This window comes from Heptranchias perlo, unplaced genomic scaffold, assembly GCF_035084215.1.
Source record: "Heptranchias perlo isolate sHepPer1 unplaced genomic scaffold, sHepPer1.hap1 HAP1_SCAFFOLD_148, whole genome shotgun sequence".
In the NCBI taxonomy this organism is placed as follows: domain Eukaryota; kingdom Metazoa; phylum Chordata; class Chondrichthyes; order Hexanchiformes; family Hexanchidae; genus Heptranchias; species Heptranchias perlo.
The window spans coordinates 765,400-788,114 of record NW_027138733.1 but is presented as its reverse complement, the minus strand read 5'-3'; the positions used below and the strand labels follow the sequence as shown (position 1 = coordinate 788,114).

The 22,715-nt window shown below is 53.3% G+C and overlaps 1 protein-coding gene across 1 annotated transcript in view; it reads left to right on the top strand.

Annotated features, from left to right (window-relative positions):
• Positions 1–21,611, top strand: part of LOC137309131 (netrin-G1-like) — a 54,557-nt gene extending 32,946 nt beyond the window's left edge. The window contains exons 2-7 of the mRNA XM_067977424.1: positions 3,641–4,284; positions 6,707–6,879; positions 8,561–8,587; positions 17,640–17,807; positions 19,859–19,993; positions 21,329–21,611. Of these exons, the coding sequence (XP_067833525.1) occupies positions 3,641–4,284; positions 6,707–6,879; positions 8,561–8,587; positions 17,640–17,807; positions 19,859–19,993; positions 21,329–21,558 (1,377 nt within the window). The 3' untranslated portion in view covers positions 21,559–21,611. The remainder of the gene's footprint in view (positions 1–3,640; positions 4,285–6,706; positions 6,880–8,560; positions 8,588–17,639; positions 17,808–19,858; positions 19,994–21,328) is intronic.
• The last annotated feature ends 1,104 nt before the right edge of the window (positions 21,612–22,715 follow it).

Genomic DNA, 22,715 nt, shown 5'->3' with positions numbered 1-22,715 from the left:
CAAATCCTATTATTATTTTCTCAGTGTCCTGTTATCACATCCTTTATAATAGATTCTAGCATTTTCCCTACTACTGTTGTCAGGCTAACAGGTCTGTAATTCCCTGTTTTCTCTCTTCCTCCTTTCTCAAATAGTGGGGTTACATTTGCCACCCTCCAATCTGCAGGAACCATTCCAGAATCTATAGAATTTTGGAAGATGACAACCAATGCATCCACTATCTCTGTCGCCACCTCTTTCAAAACCCTGGGATGGAGATCATCAGGTCCTTGGGATTTATCGACTTTCAGTCCCATTAATTTCTCTAATACTATTTTTTTACGAATACTAATTTCTTTCAGTTCCTCATTCTCACCAGACCCTTGGATCTCTAGTATTTCTGGGAGGTTTTTTGTGTCTTCTTCCATGAAGAGACACAAAGTATTTGTTTAATTTCTCTGCCATTTCCTTTTTCCCCGTTATAAATTCTCCCCTCTCTGTGTGTAAGGGACCCACATTTGCCTTCACCAGTCTTTTCCTTTTCACATACCGATAGAAGCTTTTACAGTCCGTTTGTATGTTTCTCGCTAGTTTACTCTCATATTCTATTTTCCCTCTTTATCAATTTCTTGGTCCTCCTTTGCTGAATTCTAAAATGCTCCCAATCCTCAGGCTTACTGCTTTTTCTGGCGTCTTTCTCTGCCTCTTTCTTTGATTTAATACTATCTTTAATTTCTCTTGTTAATCTCTATTATCCAGCTTTAGTCAGTGCCTTTAGAAAGATGCTGTGAGAATTGTAGATTCATTAATCTCGATTCTCTCTGTATACGGCCCCCTCTCCATCTTTCTCACACATTAATTTTATTCATTGCTGCAACAGCCACTTTCTGAAGATTGCGGTCTAACAGGCGAGCTGTGTGATCATTTGGAAAAGGATGTTGGTCTGATTCTGTGTTGCCGATGTTGGGGAGAGTATCAGTGTGTCCCATCCACAGGATGCACTGCAGCAACTCGCCAAGGCTTCTTCGACAGCACCTCCCAAACCCACCACCTCCACCACCGAGAAGGACAAGGGCAGCAGGTGCATGGGAACACCGTCACCTCCAAGTTCCCCTCCGAGTCACACACCATCCCGTCTTATAATCAGAGAATCGTAGAACCTTACAGCACTGAAGGAGGCCATTCGGCCCATCGTGCCTGTGCCGGCTCTTTGAAAGAGCTATCCAATTAATCCCACTCCCCCGCTCTTTCCCCATAGCCCTGCAAATTTTTCCTTTTCAAGTATTTATCCAATTCCCTTTTGAAAGTTATTATTGAATCTGCTTCCACCGCCCTTTCAGGCAGCGCATTCCAGATCATGACAACTCGCTGCGAAAAAAATTCTCCACATCTCTCCTCTGGTTTTTTGGCCAATTACCTTAAATCTGTGTCCTCTGGTTACCGACCCTCCTGCCACTGGAAACAGTTTCTCCTTATTTACTCTGTCAAAACCCTTCATAATTTTGAACACCTCTATTAAATCTCCCCTCAACCTTCTCGACTCTGAGGAGAACAACCCCAGCTTCTCCAGTCTCTCCACATAACTGAAGTCCCTCATCCCTGGTCCCATTCTGGTAAATCTCCTCTGCACCCTCTCCGGGGCCTCGTCTGTCCTTCACCCGACTGTCGGAATCATCAGAGAATCTGAGAACATTGTGATGGGAGAATACGACCCACATAAAAGCTGATGTGTGACCTCTGATTGTCTGCGGGCCGTCGACTCATTCCCGAAACGCACCTTGTGTGAAATATGTGGAGCTGCCGCTGTCTCTGTCGCTGCTTCACTGCGGAAGGACCCTGACCTGAAGTGAGCCCGAGGGAGCCCTGCCATCTCCGACTGCTTCCTCGCAAACCAGCCGCAGATAAAGCATCATTAGGACCACAGGCTGGGCTGTGGTCTGACACCCAGAGCCCAGGATTATGGCCTGATCGGAAATAAGGGATTGTTTTAACAACGGACTGTAAAAAGAGAACTGCCCCTCGATCATTCCGCCCGGAAAACTTTCCTCCTTTCTCTCTCCTTTTGGGCAATAAATGCCGGCCTCGCCAGCGACGCCCACATCCCGAGAATTAATAAACACAAATGATTCTTTCAGAACAACATTCCTGAGAAATTGGCTGATGATAAATTCTGTGATCCAGATATTCCGAATTCTGATACAACAAACTGCAGAGTGACGGGGAATCACTCCAAGTGACGGGGAATCTCCCCCAGTGACGGGGAATCACTCCCGGTGACGGGGAATCACCCCCGGTGACGGGGAATCTCCCCCAGTGATGGGGAATCACTCCCAGTGACGGGGAATCTCCCCCAGTGACGGGGAATCACCCCCAGTGACGGGGAATCACCCCCAGTGACGGGGAATCACCCCCAGTGACGGGGAATCACTCCCAGTGACGGGGAATCTCCCCCGGTGGACAGGGAATCACCCCCGGCGACGGGGAATCTCCCCCAGTGACGGGGAATCTCCCCCAGTGACGGGGAATCTCCCCCAGTGACGGGGAATCACTCCCAGTGACGGGGAATCTCCCCCAGTGACGGGGAATCACTCCCAGTGACAGGGAATCTCCCCCAGTGACGGGGAATCTCCCCCAGCGACGGGGAATCACCCCCAGCGACGGGGAATCTCCCCCAGTGACGGGGAATCACTCCCAGCGACGGGGAATCACCCCCAGCGACGGGGAATCTCCCCCAGTGACGGGGAATCACTCCCAGCGACGGGGAATCACTCCCAGTGACGGGGAATCTCCCCCAGTGACGGGGAATCACTCCCAGCGACGGGGAATCACCCCCAGCGACGGGGAATCACTCCCAGTGACGAGGAATCTCCCCCAGTGACGGGGAATCTCCCCCAGTGACGGGGAATCTCCCCCAGTGACGGGGAATCACCCCCAGCGACGGGGAATCACTCCCAGTGAGGATAAGGTGGGATCTTACAGTTGTGTTTCCAATTCCTGTGTAGTTTTACAATTCAGGTCTCTAAATATTTTAGAGGTGTGAAGCTATTTTTAGTTAGACAGAGCGAGCATCATTCCTCGACACTACAGCGATATAATTAACCAGCTGTCTAACCGTCCAGCACAGAGTGCAGTGAGATGGAGCGCGTACAGTTTAATCAAAACTTATCCCTGAGAAAATCAGAGTGGATCGATATTCCTGGATTCCAAGACAGTGTCGAGGGAGCTTTACTCTGTATCTAACCCATGCTGTACCTGCCCTGGGAGTGTTTGATGGGACAGTGTAGAGGGAGCTTTACTCTGTATCTAATCCTGTACCTGCCCTGGGAGTGTTTGATGGGACAGTGTCGAGGGAGCTTTACTCTGTATCTAACCCTGTACCTGCCCTGGGAGTGTTTGATGGGACAGTGTAGAGGGAGCTTTACTCTGTATCTAACCCGTGCTGTACCTGCCCTGGGAGTGTTTGATGGGACAGTGTAGAGGGAGCTTTCCTCTGTATCTAACCCGTGCTGTACCTGCCCTGGGAGTGTTTGATGGGACAGTGTAGAGGGAGCTTTACTCTGTATCTAACCCGTGCTGTACCTGCCCGGTGAGTGTTTGATGGGACAGTGTAGATGGGGCCTAACTCTGTATCTAACCCGTGTTGCTCTGTGTCCATTTCCAGGAGAACCCCTACATGTGCAACAACGAGTGTGACGCTCGCACGCCCGAGCTCGCACACCCCCCCGAGCTGATGCTGGATCACGAGGGCAGGATCCCAAACACCTTTTGGCAAAGCGTCTCCTGGAGGAGTTTCCCCGAGCCCCTCCTGGTCAATATCACCCTGTCCTGGGGCAAGACCATCGAGCTGACCGAGGATATCGTCATCACCTTCGAGTCGGGCCGGCCGGAGCAGATGGTCCTGGAGAAATCTCTGGACCACGGCCGGACGTGGCAGCCCTACCAGTTCTACGCTGCCGACTGCCTCAACTCCTTCGGGATGGAGCGGAGAACGGTCCGGGATCTGAGCCCAGCCTCGGTGCTGGACATCATCTGCACGGAGGAGTACTCCAGGGGCTACGTGTGGAAGGTGGACAAGACGGTCCGCTTCGAGATCAGGGAGCGGTTCGCCCTGTTCGGGGGGCCCCTTCTCCGCAACATGGCCTCGCTCTACGGCCAGCTGGACACCACCAAGGACCTGAGGGACTTCTTCACCCTGACCGACCTGCGGGTCAGGCTGCTCCAGCCGGCCACCGGGGCCACCAGCGTCGACCGGCTCAACCTCTCCAAATACTTCTACGCCATCTCCAACGTGGAGATTCACGGACGGTGAGAGCTCCTCGTCACCTCTGCTCAGGGTCACTGATCCCACACTTCACATCCAGGGGGCGCTGTATCAGGGCAAACATCTGGGGGACGGTCTATCAGGGCAAACATCTGGGGGACTGTCTATCAGGGCAAACATCTGAGGGATGGTCTGTCAAGGCAAACATCTGGGGGAACGGTCTACCAGGGCAAACATCTGGGGGAAAGGTCTACCAGGGCAAACATCTGGGGGATAATCTCCCAGGGCAAACATCTGGGGGACGGTCTGTCTGGGCCAACATCTGGAGGGAACTCTATCAACAACAACAACTTGCAATTATATAGCCCCTTTAACAGAGTAAAACGTCCCAAGGTGCTTCACAGGAGCGACTATCAAACAAAAATTTGATACCGAGCCACATGAGATATTCGGACAGGAGACTAAAAGCTTGTTCGAAGAGGTAGGTTTTAAGGAGCGTCTCAAAGGAGGAGAGAGAGGTGGAGAGGGGGAGAGGTTTAGGGAGGGAATTCCAGAGCTTAGCTCCCAGGCAGCTGAAGGCACGGCTGCCAATGGTGGAGTGATTAAAATTGGGGAAGCGCAAGAGGCCAGAATTGAAGAGATCTCGGAGGGTTGTAGGGCTGGAGGAGGTTACAGAGATAGGGAGGGGCGAGGCCATGGAGGGATTTGAAAACAAGGATGAGAATTTTAAAATTGAGGCGTTGCCAATGTTGGTCAGCGAGCACGGGGGTGATGGGAGAACGGGACTTGGTGCGAGTTAGGATACGGGCAGCAGAGTTAGCCTCAGACTGTGGCCGGGGAGAGGGATGGAGTCGGTGTCTGGGGAACGGAGTTTGAGGTGGGGACTGAAGACAATGGCTTCGGTCTTCCCAATATTTAATTGGAGGAAATTTGTGCTCCTCCAGTACTGGCTGTTGGAAAAGCAGCGTGACAAATCAGAGAGAGTGGAGGGGTCGAGAGAGGTGGGGGTGAGGTGGAGCTGGGTGTCGTCAGTGTACATGTGGAACCTGACGTTGTGTTTTCAGATGATGTCACCGGGGGGCAGCCTGTAGATGAGAAATTCTACACTCAGCATCTGGGAGACTCACTCGAGCTTTTAGTCCAGGAGAATCTTCAGACACTAATTCGAGAACAGGAACAGGAAAATGTTTATGCTGAGGTTAATTTGCCTCCAAGGAACTGTCTGGGTTTCTGCTTAGTTCAGCAAAAAGTGCCGAGAACAGCAAATGTGCTGAATGTGTGAGGACCAATCTGCAGATTTTGAAGCTTCACCTTCCCAGTGAGTTAAACAGCGGCCCGATGCTGTTAGCACAGAATCCCCGAGACCAGCGATCTCACACTTTACAACACAGAAACCCTCACAACACACTGGGCCTTTCCACATCGTATTTACTAAAGGGAAATCTTCATCACAGTCACTGTTAATGTCAGCGATGCGATTGTGTCCTTTAGAACATTAAAATATATATTTCACAAGGAGGTGATCCCAGACCGACCTTCCCCAGAAACTGTAAACTCCCATCACAGCGACTAAACCCTCTTCAATGTGATAATGACCAAATAATCTGTTTTATGATGTTGGTTGGTGGATAAACATTGGTCAGGACACCGGGGAGAACTCCCCCGCTCTTCTTTGAATTCTCATCCAAAAGACAGCACTTCCGACAGTGCAGCACTCCCTCAGTACTGACCCTCCGACAGCGCAGCACTCCCTCAGTACTGACCCTCCGACAGTGCAGCACTCCCTCAGTACTGACCCTCCGACAGTGCAGCACTCCCTCAGTACTGACACCGGGGAGTGCCGGCCTGGATTATTTGCTCAAGTCTCTGGAGCGGGGCTTGAACTTATGACCTTCTGTCTCAGAGGCGAGATCTCAATATCTCATTGCTGTTTGTGGGATCTTGCTGTGCGTAAATTGGCTGCTGTGTTCCCCACATTACAACAGTGACTACATTTCAAATTTACTTCATTGGCTGTAAAGCACTTTGGGACGTCCTGAGGTGGTGAAAGGCGCTGTGGAAATGGGAGTTCTTTCTCTTTTTAGGGTTGACCCATATTCCTGGTCTCTGCTGCTCCAGTCAGTGGGAATTGTCCTGTGCTGGGAATTGTCCTGTGCTGGGAATCGCTCTGCACTGGGTTTGTCGTCCTGTGCAGTTCGGGCCTGAGATCTTGTCACTGGGTCCAGTTTGGGGAAAGGGGAGACTGTGTGAGGGGATCACAGGCTGCCCATGTTCTGCAGGAAGGGGTTTGCATCAGTTTAAAATTCTGCAATGACCTTTAACTGGGATCCAGGACCTTCCTGTGATGGAGACACCAGGAACCTAAGCTGGTAAAGGGAGAGCTGAGCCCCGGAGCAGAGAGTCCGGTGTGTAACGGAGCTGCTCGGGGTCATTTTAAACCAGCTTGTCCCCTTGTTTTTTTGCCAGGTGTAAGTGCAATCTTCACGCCAACAACTGTGTCCTGGAGAAGGGGAAGCTGAGTTGCGAGTGTGAGCACAACACGACGGGGCCGGACTGCGGGAGATGCAAGAAAGGCTTTCAAGGCCGGCCGTGGAGAGCCGGCTCGTACCTCCCGATCCCCAAAGGGACGGCCAATATCTGTGAGTAACGAGGGCTTCTCCGGCCCCGCCTGATACCGGCGGCACCTTGGGTTTCAGTTCAGATTTCATTCTAATTCCAACTCCCGGCAATGCACCGATTCCAAAATAGAAGCAAATGGATGTTTGTGAATGAATTAATGTGTAAACAGAGACTCAGAGCGGGAGATTGGACAGAGACAGAGAACAGGAATAAGGACTGACTCCAGGGGGAGGGGACCACGAGGGGGAGGGGAAGGGGGTCAGGAGGGGGGAGAAGGGGTTCAGGAGGGGGGAGAAGGGGTTCAGGAGGGGGGAGAAGGGGTTCAGGAGGGGAGGAGAAGGGGTTCAAGAGGGGGGAGAAGAGGTTCCGGAGGGGGGAGAAGGGGTTCCGGAGGGGGGAGAAGGGGTTCAAGAGGGGGGAGAAGGGGTTCAAGAGGGGGGAGAAGAGGTTCCGGAGGGGGGAGAAGGGGTTCCGGAGGGGGGAGAAGGGGTTCAGGAGGGAGGGAGAAGCGGTTCAGGAGTGGGGAGAAGGGGTTCCGGAGGGGGGAGAAGGGGTTCAGGAGGGGGAGAAGGGGTTCCGGAGTGGGGAGAAGGGGTTCAGGAGTGGGGAGAAGGGGTTCCGGAGGGGGGAGAAGGGGTTCAGGAGGGGGGAGAAGGGGTTCCGGAGGGGGGAGAAGGGGTTCAGGAGTGGGGAGAAGGGGTTCCGGAGGGGGAGAAGGGGTTCAGGAGAGGGGAGAAGGGGTTCAGGAGGGGGGAGAAGGGGTTCAGGAGGGGGGAGAAGGGGTTCAGGAGGGGGGAGAAGGGGTTCAGGAGGGGGGAGAAGGGGTTCCGGAGGGGGGAGAACAGGTTCCGGAGGGGGGTGATGGTCGATCCCCGGGGTGTGAATTTCCCCCGTGGCCCCTTTTTCTGTCGATTCCCTGATTCCAGGAGCCGGTTGAACGGAGGCGGCGATGGCGGCCCTGCCTTCCCACAATGCAGGGCGGTGGAGAAAAGGCCCCATCGAGAGCTCGGGCCCCGCTGCACTCTGGGAGATTGAGTCCCCTGACCCCGTGACCCCGGGGGCCGGATGTTGGCCACTGGTTGTCACTGTCCGGATGGGGAGGGGCGGAGCTGTCTGACCCTCCTCAGGCGAAGCCTCCATTCCCTCAAGGTGAGGCTCACTCTGGAATTACCACCTCCTGTATTATCCCCAACCCTCAACCCCTTCCCCTCCCCAACCCCTCCCTCTCCCCCTCCCCAACCCTCCTCCCCCCCACCCCCAACCCCTCCCTCTCCCCCTCCCCAACCCCTCCCCCTCCCCAACCCCTCCCTCCTCCCCCCAACCCTTCTCCTTGCCCTCCTCCATCACTCTCCCTCCATTCCACTCCCCCTCCACTCCCCCAATGCTTCTCCCCCTCCCCAAATGCTCCCCTCCCCCTCCCCTTTCCCCATCCCCCTCCCCCGTCCAAACCACCTCCTCTCCCCCTCCTCCCTTCTCTCCCCCCTCCACTCCACTCCCCCCCATCTCGCCCCGTCCTCCCTCCTCTCCCTCCCCCTCCCCTCCTCTCCCCTCCCCCTCCCTTCACTCTGAAGAAGTCTCCTTTCACTGTAATGTGTTTACGTTGCGTTCTGACACATTGTTCCACTAAAATACTTTATAATCCGTGTTCGACACAAACACCTGAACTCAGGCCCTGATTTTTGTTTCCGTTTCCCTCTCCAGGCCTCCCGAACACCGTCACCAGTGACCGTAAGTAGGACCTACGCTCTCTGACCTGCGACCTGCTGACCCAGAGCCCATTTCTGTATCGGGAACGAACCTTCCCCTCGACCCCCCCTCGTGTCTCACTGACCGTGGAACAGGTGTAGGTGTGAACAGGGACTGAGTGTGGAACAGGTGTAGGTGTGAACAGGGACTGAGTGTGGAACAGGTGTAGGTGTGAACAGGGACTGAGTGTGGAACAGGTGTAGGTGTGAACAGGGACTGAGTGTGGAACAGGTGTAGGTGTGAACAGGGACTGAGTTTGGAACAGGTGTAGGTGTGAACAGGGACTGAGTGTGGAACAGGTGTAGGTGTGAACAGGGACTGAGTGTGGAACAGGTGTAGGTGTGAACAGGGACTGAGTGTGGAACAGGTGTAGGTGTGAACAGGGACTGAGTGTGGAACAGGTGTAGGTGTGAACAGGGACTGAGTGTGGAACAGGTGTAGGTGTGAACAGGGACTGAGTGTGGAACAGGTGTAGGTGTGAACAGGGACTGAGTGTGGAACAGGTGTAGGTGTGAACAGGGACTGAGTGTGGAACAGGTGTAGGTGTGAACAGGGACTGGGTGTGGAACAGCTGTAGGTGTGAACAGGGACTGAGTGTGAAACAGGTGTAGGTGTGAACAGGGACTGAGTGTATTTGTGGAAAGCTGTCTGGTTCCTGATACCGAGATCAATCGGGACCTGTTGTAATCCCGTTCTCCCAGATACAGAAATGGGAACTGGACGAGTGTCTCTCGGCCTCAATCTCTTCACCTTCGTTTCCCGTATTTTGCATGAACTCGTTCCCGTTTATTTAACCCTTCGCATGCTGTCCATGTCATTCCAAACCATCGGCTGCATTGAGCACCCAAACCAACACCCATACTGACCGGGACAGAGTGTCCATAACTCCCCGTACTGACCGGGAGCAGAGTGTCCATAACTCCCCGTACTGACCGGGAGCAGAGTGTCCATAACTCCCCGTACTGACCGGGAGCAGAGTGTCCATAACTCCCCGTACTGACCGGGAGCAGAGTGTCCATAACTCCCCGTACTGACCGGGAGCAGAGTGTCCATAACTCCCCGTACTGACCGGGAGCAGAGTGTCCATAACTCCCCGTACTGACCGGGAGCAGAGTGTCCATAACTCCCCGTACTGACCGGGACAGAGGGTCCATAACTCCCCGTACTGACCGGGAGCAGAGTGTTCATAACTCCCCGTACTGACCGGGAGCAGAGTGTTCATAACTCCCCGTACTGACCGGGACAAAGTGTCCATAACTCCCCGTACTGACCGGGAGCAGAGTGTTCATAACTCCCCGTACTGACCGGGACAGAGTGTCCATAACTCTCCGTACTGACCGGGAGCAGAGTGTCCATAACTCCCCGTACTGACCGGGAGCAGAGTGTCCATAACTCCCCGTACTGACCGGGAGCAGAGTGTTCATAACTCCCCGTACTGACCGGGACAGAGTGTCCATAACTCCCCGTACTGACCGGGACAGAGTGTCCATAACTCCCCGTACTGACCGGGAGCAGAGTGTCCATAACTCCCCGTACTGACCGGGAGCAGAGTGTCCATAACTCCCCGTACTGACCGGGAGCAGAGTGTCCATAGCTCCCCGTACTGACCGGGACAGAGTGTCCATAACTCCCCGTACTGACCGGGAGCAGAGTGTCCATAACTCCCCGTACTGACCGGGAGCAGAGTGTCCATAACTCCCCGTACTGACCGGGAGCAGAGTGTCCATAACTCCCCGTACTGACCGGGAGCAGAGTGTTCATAACTCCCCGTACTGACCGGGAGCAGAGTGTCCATAACTCTCCGTACTGACCGGGAGCAGAGTGTCAATAACTCTCCGTACTGACCGGGAGCAGAGTGTTCATAACTCCCCGTACTGACCGGGACAGAGTGTCCATAACTCCCCGTACTGACCGGGAGCAGAGTGTCCATAACTCCCCGTACTGACCGGGAGCAGAGTGTCCATAACTCCCCGTACTGACCGGGAGCAGAGTGTCCATAACTCTCCGTACTGACCGGGAGCAGAGTGTCCATAACTCCCCGTACTGACCGGGAGCAGAGTGTCCATAACTCCCCGTACTGACCGGGAGCAGAGTGTTCATAACTCCCCGTACTGACCGGGACAGTGTGTCCATAACTCCCCGTACTGACCGGGAGCAGAGTGTCCATAACTCCCCGTACTGACCGGGAGCAGAGTGTCCATAACTCCCCGTACTGACCGGGGACAGAGTGTCCATAACTCCCCGTACTGACCGGGAGCAGAGTGTCCATAACTCCCCGTACTGACCGGGAGCAGAGTGTCCATAACTCCCCGTACTGACCGGGAGCAGAGTGTCCATAACTCCCCGTACTGACCGGGACAGAGTGTCCATAACTCCCCGTACTGACCGGGACAGAGTGTCCATAACTCCCCGTACTGACCGGGGACAGAGTGTCCATAACTCCCCGTACTGACCGGGAGCAGAGTGTCCATAGCTCCCCGTACTGACCGGGACAGAGTGTCCATAACTCCCCGTACTGACCGGGAGCAGAGTGTCCATAACTCCCCGTACTGACCGGGAGCAGAGTGTCCATAACTCCCCGTACTGACCGGGAGCAGAGTGTCCATAACTCCCCGTACTGACCGGGAGCAGAGTGTTCATAACTCCCCGTACTGACCGGGAGCAGAGTGTCCATAACTCTCCGTACTGACCGGGAGCAGAGTGTCAATAACTCTCCGTACTGACCGGGAGCAGAGTGTTCATAACTCCCCGTACTGACCGGGACAGAGTGTCCATAACTCCCCGTACTGACCGGGAGCAGAGTGTCCATAACTCCCCGTACTGACCGGGAGCAGAGTGTCCATAACTCCCCGTACTGACCGGGAGCAGAGTGTCCATAACTCTCCGTACTGACCGGGAGCAGAGTGTCCATAACTCCCCGTACTGACCGGGAGCAGAGTGTCCATAACTCCCCGTACTGACCGGGAGCAGAGTGTTCATAACTCCCCGTACTGACCGGGACAGTGTGTCCATAACTCCCCGTACTGACCGGGAGCAGAGTGTCCATAACTCCCCGTACTGACCGGGAGCAGAGTGTCCATAACTCCCCGTACTGACCGGGGACAGAGTGTCCATAACTCCCCGTACTGACCGGGAGCAGAGTGTCCATAACTCCCCGTACTGACCGGGAGCAGAGTGTCCATAACTCCCCGTACTGACCGGGAGCAGAGTGTCCATAACTCCCCGTACTGACCGGGACAGAGTGTCCATAACTCCCCGTACTGACCGGGACAGAGTGTCCATAACTCCCCGTACTGACCGGGGACAGAGTGTCCATAACTCCCCGTACTGACCGGGACAGAGTGTCCATAACTCCCCGTACTGACCGGGACAGAGTGTCCGTATCACAGTCCGATCCTGGACAGGAACATGTGCGATGCTGGGACTGGGACTGGGACTGGGACACCCTGGAGTTCTATGAAACATTACACTTTGGACCCAAACCTGCCCCTTTCCTGCCCAGGTACAGCCAGAACCAACATGAAAAAACAGACCATCAAAACCTTCATCACTGGCACAAACTTAACTAAAGATAAACTCGTTCTAATGTCTTCAATGATTATCTATTTTGTCCTTAATGACTGACCGTGGTTGTTACTGGATTCAGTCTCGCTGAATAATTACAGGGAGACGCAGTCAGATACTGGATTACACAGTTTGTCTTTCAAACACTCAACCTACTCGAATTACTGAAATCCCATAATAACAGCCTGTCACCAGCCTCCCCCCATTAAATCATCGGCTCCACAGACCAGATTCCAGCTAATTAGCGTTCGCTCAGCTTCGAGCTCCAACCCGGGCAGTGATTCGACCCGGAGAAGCGATTGATTGAACCGACATTGGCTCCCGGTCCAGCAACGCCTCGCAATTAAAATTCTCATCCTCACCTTCAAATCCCTCCCTGGCCTCAACCCTCCCTATCTCTGTAACCCCCTCCAGCCCCTCGCCCCTCCCTATCTCTGTAACCCCCTCCAGCCCCTCACCCCTCGCTATCTCTGTAACCTCCTCCAGCCCCTCGCCCCTCCCTATCTCTGTAACCTTCTCCAGCCCTACACCCCTCCCTATCTCTGTAACCTCCTCCAGCCTTACACCCCTCCCTATCTCTGTAACCTCCTCCAGCCCGACACCCCTCCCTATCTCTGTAACCTCCTCCAGCCCTACACCCCTCCCTATCTCTGTAACCCCCTCCAGCCCCTCACCCCTCGCTATCTCTGTAACCTCCTCCAGCCCCTCGCCCCTCCCTATCTCTGTAACCTTCTCCAGCCCTACACCCCTCCCTATCTCTGTAACCTCCTCCAGCCTTACACCCCTCCCTATCTCTGTAACCTCCTCCAGCCCGACACCCCTCCCTATCTCTGTAACCTCCTCCAGCCCTACACCCCTCCCTATCTCTGTAACCTCCTCCAGCCCTACACCCCTCCCTATCTCTGTAACCTCCTCCAGCCCTACACCCCTCCCTATCTCTGTAACCTCCTCCAGCATTACACCCCTCCCTATCTCTGTAACCTCCTCCAGCCCTACACCCCTCCCTATCTCTGTAACCTCCTCCAGCCCTACACCCCTCCCTATCTCTGTAACCTCCTCCAGCCCTACACCCCTCCCTATCTCTGTAACCTCCTCCAGCCCTACACCCCTCCCTATCTCTGTAACCTCCTCCAGCTCTACAACCCTCCGAGATCTCTGCGCTCCTCCAATTCTGGCCTCTTGTACATCCCCGATTTTAATCGCTCCACCATTGGCGGCCGTGCCTTCAGCTGCCGAGGCCCTGAGCTCTGGAATTCCCTCCATAAACCTCTCCACCTCTCCCCCTCTCTCTCCTCCTTTAAAATGTTCCTTAAAACCCACCTCTTTGATGAAACCTGTCCGAATATCTCCTTATGTGGCTCGGTGTTAAATTCTGTTTGATAATCGCTCCTGTGAAGGGCCTTGGGACGTTTTACTACGTTAAAGGCGCTATATAAATGCAGGTTGCTGTTATTATCTGTGGGTGAGGGTCAGAAACTGTGACCGTTTGTTCAGATTGAATAAAATCATCAGCAAAAAATATACTTTCAACCGAGCAACTTGACCCCTGCAAGAAGGAGTTTGTTTTTATTGAAGTTTGTGAGACTCAGTTCGGAGACACAGTCAGTCGTGGGGATGGGAGCAGGAAGTTACAAAGGGACATGGACAGACTGAGTGAGTGGGCAAAACTGAGGCAGATGGAGTTCAATGTGGACAAGATATATTGGCCCTGGAGGGGGTTCAGCGCAGATTCACCAGAATGATACCGGGGCAAAAAGGATTAAATTAAGAGGACAGGTTACATAAACCAGGCTTGTATTCCCTGAGTTTAGAAGATTGAGGGTTGATCTGATCGAGGTGTTTAAAATGATTGAACGATTTGATCGGGTCGATAGAGAGAAACTATTTCCTCTGGTGGGAGAGTCCAGAACAAGGGGGAATAATCTTAAAATTAGAGCTCGGCCGTTCAGGGGTGATGTCAGGAAGCATTTCTTCACACAAAGGGGAGTGGAAATCTGGAACTCTCTCCCCCAAAAGGCTGTGGATGCTGGGGGTCAATTGGAGCTTTCAAGACTGAGATCGATAGATTTTTGTTGGGTGAGGGTATCGAGGGATACGGAGCAAAGGCGGGTAAATGGAGTTGAGGTACAGATCAGCTATGATCTTATATGAACAGCAGAACAGGCTCGAGGGGTTGAAAGGCCTCCTCCTGTTCCTGTGCAACAGGCTCGAGGGGCTGAATGGCCTCCTCCTGTTCCTGTGTAACAGGCTCGAGGGGCTGAATGGCCTCCTCCTGTTCCTGTGTAACAGGCTCGAGGGGCTGAATGGCCTCCTCCTGTTCCTGTGCAACAGGCTCGAGGGGCTAAATGGCCTCCTCCTGTTCCTGTGTAACAGGCTCGAGGGGCTGAATGGCCTCCTCCTGTTCCTGTGTCACAGGCTCGAGGGGCTGAATGGCCTCCTCCTGTTCCAATATCCTGTGGATAGTGAGGTTTCACTGCTGACATCATCTTTAAAAAATATCTATCAGCTGAAAAGTTACTTCTGGCAGGAAATCATTACAAACATCTGTCTGACCCCAGCAGATTGAAATCATTACAAACATCTGTCTGACCCCAGCAGATTGAAATCATTACAAACATCTGTCTGACCCCAGCAGATTGAAATCATTACAAACATCTGTCTGACCCCAGCAGATTGAAATCATTGCAAACATCTGTCTGACCCCAGCAGATTGAAATCTGTGACGATTTTCAGAAATATTTGTTGGGTTTTGATGGAAGTGTCTGGTTGCTTGTCTCTCGGACCCACTTGCTGTCCCGTGCAGTCTCGAGTCGATGTGTTTGTGCGCACAGTACAGATGTTCTGTTCAGACCGCGCGTTGTTCTCCATCTGGGATTAATCGTTGCTGATTTCTCCTTACGCAGCTCATCCAAAGCAAGGTCAGACACGGCCAAGTATCTCATCACTAGAGGTCACTAACACAAAGCAAGGTCAGACACGGCCAAGTATCTCATCACTAGAGGTCACTAACACAAAGCAAGGTCAGACACGGCCAAGTATCTCATCACTCGGGGTCACTAACACAAAGCAAGGTCAGACACAGCCAAGTATCTCATCACTCGAGGTCACTGACACAAAGCAAGGTCAAACACGGCCAAGTATCTCATCACTCGGGGTCACTAACACAAAGCAAGGTCAGACACGGCCAAGTATCTCATCACTCGGGGTCACTAACACAAAGCAAGGTCAGACACGGCCAAGTATCTCATCACTGGAGGTCACGAACACAAAGCAAGGTCAGACACGGCCAAGTATCTCATCACTCGGGGTCACTAACACAAAGCAAGGTCAGACACGGCCAAGTATCTCATCACTAGAGGTCACTAACACAAAGCAAGGTCAGACACGGCCAAGTATCTCATCACTAGAGGTCACTAACACAAAGCAAGGTCAGACACGGCCAAGTATCTCATCACTAGAGGTCACTAACACAAAGCAAGGTCAGACACGGCCAAGTATCTCATCACTCGGGGTCACTAACACAAAGCAAGGTCAGACACGGCCAAGTATCTCATCACTAGAGGTTACCAACACAAAGCAAGGGAGGAGCTCTCAAACAATGCTACTGGCTTACAGCAGAAAGATGAAGAAAGAAAGACTTGCATTTATATAGCGCCTTTCACAATCTCAAGACATCCCAATGTCCTTTACAGCCAAAGAAGTACTTTTGAAGTGTGGTCACTGTTGTAATGTAGGAAACGCGGCAGAAAATTTGCGCACAGCAAGATCCCACAAACAGCAATGAATAAAGAGCAGATAATTTCTTTTTAGTGACGTTGAGTTGAGGGATAAATATTGGCCAGGACAATGGGGAGAATTACCTTGCTCTTCGAAATACTGCCATGAGATCTTTTACGTCCACCTGAGAGGGTGGACAGGGCCTCGGTTTAATGTTTCATTCGAAAGACAGGACTTCCGACAATGCAGCACTCCCTCATTACTGCCCCTCCGACAGCGCAGCACTCCCTCATTATTGCCCCTCCGACAGCACAGCACTCCCTCATTACTGCCCCTCCGACAGTACAGCACTCCCTCATTACTGCCCCTCCGACAGTACAGCACTCCCTCATTACTGCCCCTCCGACAGTGCAGCACTCCCTCATTACTGCCCTTCTGACAGTACAGCACTCCCTCATTACTGCCCCTCCGACAGTACAGCACTCCCTCATTACTGCCCCTCCGACAGTACAGCACTCCCTCATTACTGCCCCTCCGACAGTGCAGCACTCCCTCATTACTGCCCTTCTGACAGTGCAGCACTCCCTCATTACTGCCCTTCCGACAAAACAGCACTCCCTCATTACTGCCTCTCCGACAGTACAGCACTCCCTCATTACTGCCCTTCTGACAATACAGCACTCCCTCATTATTGCCCCTCCGACAGTACAGCACTCCCTCATTACTGCCCCTTCTGACAGTACAGCACTCCCTCATTACTGCCCTTCTGACAGTACAGCACTCCCTCATTACTGCCCCTCCGACAGTGCAGCACTCCCTCATTACTGCCCCTCCGACAGTACAGCACTCCCTCATTACTGCCCCTCCGACAGTGCAGCACTCCCTCATAACTGCCCTTCTGAGAATACAGCACTCCCTCATTATTGCCCCTCCGACAGTGCAGCACTCCCTCATTACTGCCCCTCCGACAGTGCAGCACTCCCTCATTACTGCCCCTCCGACAGTACAGCACTCCCTCATTACTGCCCCTCCGACAGTACAGCACTCCCTCATTACTGCCCCTCCGACAGTACAGCACTCCCTCATTACTGCCCCTCCGACAGTACAGCACTCCCTCATTACTGCCCCTCCGACAGTACAGCACTCCCTCATTATTGCCCCTCCGACAGTACAGCACTCCCTCATTACTGCCCCTCCGACAATACGGCACTCCCTCATTACTGCCCCTCCGACAGTACAGCACTCCCTCATTACTGCCCCTCCGACAGTACAGCACTCCCTCATTACTGACCCTCCGACAGTACAGCACTCCCTCATTACTGACCCTCCGACAGTACAGCACTCCCTCAGTACTGACCCTCCGACAGTGCAGCACTCCCTCATTACTGACCCTCCGACAGTACAGCACTCCGAGTGTTGGCCTGGATTTTGGGCTCAAGTCTCTGGAGTGGGGCTTGACCCAATGACCTTCTGACTCCGCGGTGAGAGTGCTACCCACTGAGCCACACCACCGGACTCTATAAACCCTGGAACGTTCCCATCCATCGCCATCTGCCTGATTCCATGTGACCGTATCGAGCCAGGAGTCTGATGTTCTCCCCTCACTGCTAAAAGTCTCAGTGTTTCCCCTCCCTCCCGTTCCAGACATTTCCTCTCCGCCTCTCATTCCTGCAGCATGTGACCCGCTCGCAGTTTGCGACCCGTCTACGTCCTGTCTACGTCCCGTCTACACTTTCTGTCTTCTCCTTGCAAGACTGTGAATGTTTCGGCCACTCGAACCGGTGCAGTTACATCGAGCTGCTCACCACCACCATTTGCGTGAGCTGTAAGCACAACACGAGAGGCCGACACTGCCAGTTGTGCCGACTGGGCTATCACCGAAACCCGTCAGCAGAGCTGGACCATCACAACGTTTGCCTCGGTCAGTTCCTGTTACAATCTCCGCTCTCGCCTCCTTCCTTCACCCTTCAGATTTCAGCCCAAAACAAGATAAAGAAACAAAAAGGAACCTTCGATAGGGCTGAGCAAAAGGAATCAGCTCCCCTTTCCCCAGAGATCAGACCCGGTCCGACCTTTCCCCAGAGATCAGACCCGGTCCGACCTTTCCCCGGAGATCAGACCCGGTCCGACCTTTCCCCAGAGATCAGACCCGGTCCGACCTTTCCCCGGAGATCAGACCCGGTCCGACCTTTCCCCAGAGATCAGACCCGGTCCGACCTTTCCCCGGAGATCAGACCCGGTCCGACCTTTCCCCGGGGATCAGACCCGGTCCGACCTTTCCCCAGAGATCAGACCCGGTCCGACCTTTCCCCAGAGATCAGACCCGGTCCGACCTTTCCCCAGAGATCAGACCCGGTCCGACCTTTCCCCAGAGATCAGACCCGGTCCGACCTTTCCCCAGAGATCAGACCCGGTCCGACCTTTCCCCAGAGATCAGACCCGGTCCGACCTTTCCCCAGCGATCAGACCCGGTCCGACCTTTCCCCGGAGATCAGACCCGGTCCGACCTTTCCCCGGGGATCAGACCCGGTCCGACCTTTCCCCGGAGATCAGACCCGGTCCGACCTTTCCCCGGAGATCAGACCCGGTCCGACCTTTCCCCGGGGATCAGACCCGGTCCGACCTTTCCCCGGAGATCAGACCCGGTCCGACCTTTCCCCGGAGATCAGACCCGGTCCGACCTTTCCCCGGAGATCAGACCCGGTCCGACCTTTCCCCAGAGATCAGACCCGGTCCGACCTTTCCCCAGAGATCAGACCCGGTCCGACCTTTCCCCGGAGATCAGACCCGGTCCGACCTTTCCCCAGAGATCAGACCCGGTCCGACCTTTCCCCAGAGATCAGACCCGGTCCGACCTTTCCCTGGCGATGAGGCCTGGCCCTGAGGTAAATTGAAAGCCCTGTGTTGTGACGATATAATCATTGCTTCCCTGTCTCCATTGTTTTTCTGGAATTTGTATGTTGTTTGTACTCTCGGCAAACGAACATCCTTCATCATAGCAGCATCACTCGCCTCTGCTCAATGTTACCCTCCCCCCATTGTCTAACATCAATGTTCTCTCTCCATTTCCTCATCTCCTTCCCATTCTCCACACATAGAATTACAGAGAATGTACAGCACAGAAACAGGCCATTCGGCCCAACTGGTCTATGTCGGTATTTATGCTCCACATGAGCCTCCTCCCTCCCTACTTCATCTCATCCTATCAGCATATCCTTCTATTCCTTTCTCCCTCATGTGTTTATCTTGCTTCCCCTTGATGCTATTCGCCTCAACTACTCCTTGTGGGAGCGAGTTCCACATTCTCACCACTCTCTGGGTCAAGAAGTTTCTCCTGAATTCCCTATTGGATTTATTAATGACAGTCTTATATTTATGGCCCCGAGTTTCGGTCTCCCCCACAAGTGGAAACATCTTCTCTCCGTCTATCTTATCAAACCCTGTCATAATTTTGAAGACCTCTATCAGGTCACCCCTCAGTCTTCTCTTTTCTTGAGAAAAGAGCCCCAGCCTGTTCAATCTTTCCTGATATTTATAACCTCTCAGTTCTGGTATCACCCTGATGATTTTTTGCACCCTCTCCAGTGTCTCTCTATCCTTTTTATAATATGGAGACCAGAACTGTGCACAGTTCTCCAAGTGTGGTCTAACCAAGGTTCTGTACAAGTTTAACATAACCTCTCTGATTGTGAATTCTCTCCCTCTAATAATGAACCCCGGAGCTTGGTTTGCTTTTTATGGTCTTGTTAACCTGCGTTAATTGTGTGCAGTCGCCCCAAGGAGTGGAACACGGGCCGTGTCCAATCAGTGTGTGGATGATTGACGCTGTTTGTAAACTGTTGGAGACTTGTTTCCCCCCAGAGTCGGCTCGTCCCCTGTCCTGGGCCCGAGTCATTTGTGTCCCTGAGGTTGTGTCGATGGGTTTTATTGGGAACAGCCATGTGCAGTGTGTGTGTTGTCTTGTTTCTGCAGACTGTCAGTGTCACCCCTATGGCTCACTCCATGATCGCTGTAATGAGACGGGATATTGTGACTGTAAGGAGGGGACAGCAGGGCCCAAGTGTGACAAGTGCCTGCCCGGATATTACTGGCACAGGGGCTGCCGAGGTAAGTAACCGTTCCAGCACCAGACCCTCCCTCACTCCGCCTGGCTCCTGTGTGTCAGGGTCAGCAGTGGATCCGATAGCAGAGATACCAGGGGGGGAAAGACAAAGGCTTTTAGACAAGGAACCCTCCTGGGTTCCCCCATCACCCTGAGAAACAATTAGTGGCACAGCTCCTCGCAAAGGGAGGGACTGGAGTTCAGTGAGGAGCATTTCATAGAATCAGACAGCACACAAGGAGGCCATTCAGCCCATCGAGGCAGTGCTGGCTCTTTGAAAGAGCGATCCTATTAGTCTCACTCCCCCTGCTCTTTCCCCATAGCCCTGCAAATTTTTCCCCTTCAAGTATTTATTCAATTATCTTTTGAAAGTTATTATTGAATCTGCTTCCAGATCAGAACAACTCACTGTGTAAAAACATTCACCTCATCTCCCCTCTGGTTATTTTGCCAATTACCTTAAATCTGTGTCCTCTGGTTATTGACCCTCCTGCCAGTGGAAACAGTTTCTCCTTATTTACTCTATTAAAACCCCTCATAATTTTTAACCCCTCCATTAAATCTCCCCTTAACCTTCTCAGTTCTGAGGAGAACAATCCCAGCTTCTCCAGTCTCTCCACATAACTCAAGTCCCTCATCCCTGGTACCATTCTGGTAAATCTCCTCTGCACCCTCTCCAAGGCCTTGACATCCTTCCTAAAGTGCGGTGCCCAGAATTGGACACAATAATTTGACACAGAATTTAACCCTCAGTCTCTCCTTCAGTATTTAACCATCAATTTAGTCCTGTTCACCCATCACCCCTGTGATCTCTGGCCTACATTGGCTCCCGGTCCAGCAACACCTCAATTTTAAGATTCACATCCTCACATTGAAATCCCTCCGTTGCCTCGCCCCTCCCTATCTCTGTAACCTCCTTCAGCCCGACACCCCTCCGAGATCTCTGCGCTCCCCCAATTCTGGCCTCTTGCACATCCCCCATTTCCTTCACCCCCCCCATTGGCGGCCGTGCCTTCAGCTGTCTGGACCCGAAACTCTGGAATTCCCCTCAAACCTCTCCCCCTCTCTCTCCTCCTTTAAGACGCTCCTTAAAATCTACCTCTTTGACCAAGCTTTTGGTCCCCTATCCTAATGTCTCCTTATGTGGTTCAGTGTTAATTTTGGTCTGATTTACGCTCCTGTGAAGCACCTTGGGCCGTTTTACTACGTTAAAGGCGCTATATAAATGCAAGTAGTTGTTGGTGTAAAAGTGAAACACTGGGAGCGGCGACAGTTCAAACAATCTCTGAGGTCAGGAGATTTTCAGTGACCTGACGTTTCTTTTCTCTGACCTCTTGCAGCCGGCGTGTGCGATAACTTGCTGACGCGGTGTCAGAACGGAGGAGTGTGCGAGGACAATGGGAGGTGTCGCTGTCCCGCTCCCTACACCGGGCTCCTGTGTGAGAAAGGCCAGTGTGGGAAGGAAGCAGGAGGGTGTGTCTCCCAATCCCCCCGGGACCCCACCTTACACCGGGTGCTGCTGTCACTCACTGCGCTGCTAACCACCGCTAACGGACGCCCGGCGCTCTGACCCGCTTCCAGCGCCACGGACGCTCACGGGAAGGTGCAAAGAGCGGAGGAGAATCCAGCGTTTACTGCGTCCCCGTTAAACACGGTCCCCACCCTCCGGCCCGGGAAAGGCAAACTGTAACCCAGGCCTGAGCCCACCCACCCACCCACCCACCGAGCCCGACTGTATCTCCGAGCCCTGAAGGAATGGGCAGTCAGTGGGGACTGTACTTTCAGACCCCCCGCCGGAGGGAGGGAGGGAGGGAGGGAGGGAGCTGCTGATATTCATTCTCCAATCGCCAGCCTGGCCTCGGATGGCCAGCTTTGGGAAAGAAGAAAGAAAGAAAGACTTGCATTTATATAGCGCCTTTCACCACCTCAGGACGTCCCAAAGAGCTTTACAGACAATGAAGTACTTTTGAAGTGTCGTCACTGTTGGAATGTAGGAAACACGGCAGAAAATTTGTGGAGCTCAGAGGAGGCCGTTCCCCGCTCTGGTGCAGCCCTTGCTCGCTCGCCCCTCACTCACTCCCTCCCTCTCCCTCACTCTCTCCCTTCCTCACTCTCCCTCACACCCTCATTCACTCCTCACTCACTCTGTCCCTCCACTCACTCAATCCACACTCCCTCCCTCCCTCACTTCATTCATTCACTCCCTCAGTCACTCCACTCACTCATCAATTGCTTGCCCCTCACTCACTCACTCCCTCCATCCCTCTCACTCCTCACTCATTCACTCACTCCTCACTCTCCACACTCACTCCTTCACTCCCTCCCTCACTCTTTCCCTCACTCCTTCCCTCCCTCACTCCCTCCCTCACTCACTCAGTCACTCACTCATTCCTCACTCACTCACTCCCTCACTCACTGCGAGGGATTGCTGACGGTACATCGTGACCTGAGGAAATCTGTGGGCCGGCTTCGAGCGGCCTGGAACCTGGGCTTTAGTGACCGTTGTGTGTAATCCTGGAGCGCATCAGAGCGATGGGGGAATAATCCTGAGCAGTGAGTGGAGAGTGTTAGTGCGTTTATCAATTCTTTTGTATTAAGATGAAGTTATTTTCTTGCAATCCCACAATGTTCCATGTAGTTTTTGTATGAATCGCGGTTTGTGTTGATGAATATATCTCTCACTGTGTAATTCCCAGCGACGGGGGGAATGAGACGGTTTTATTTTAT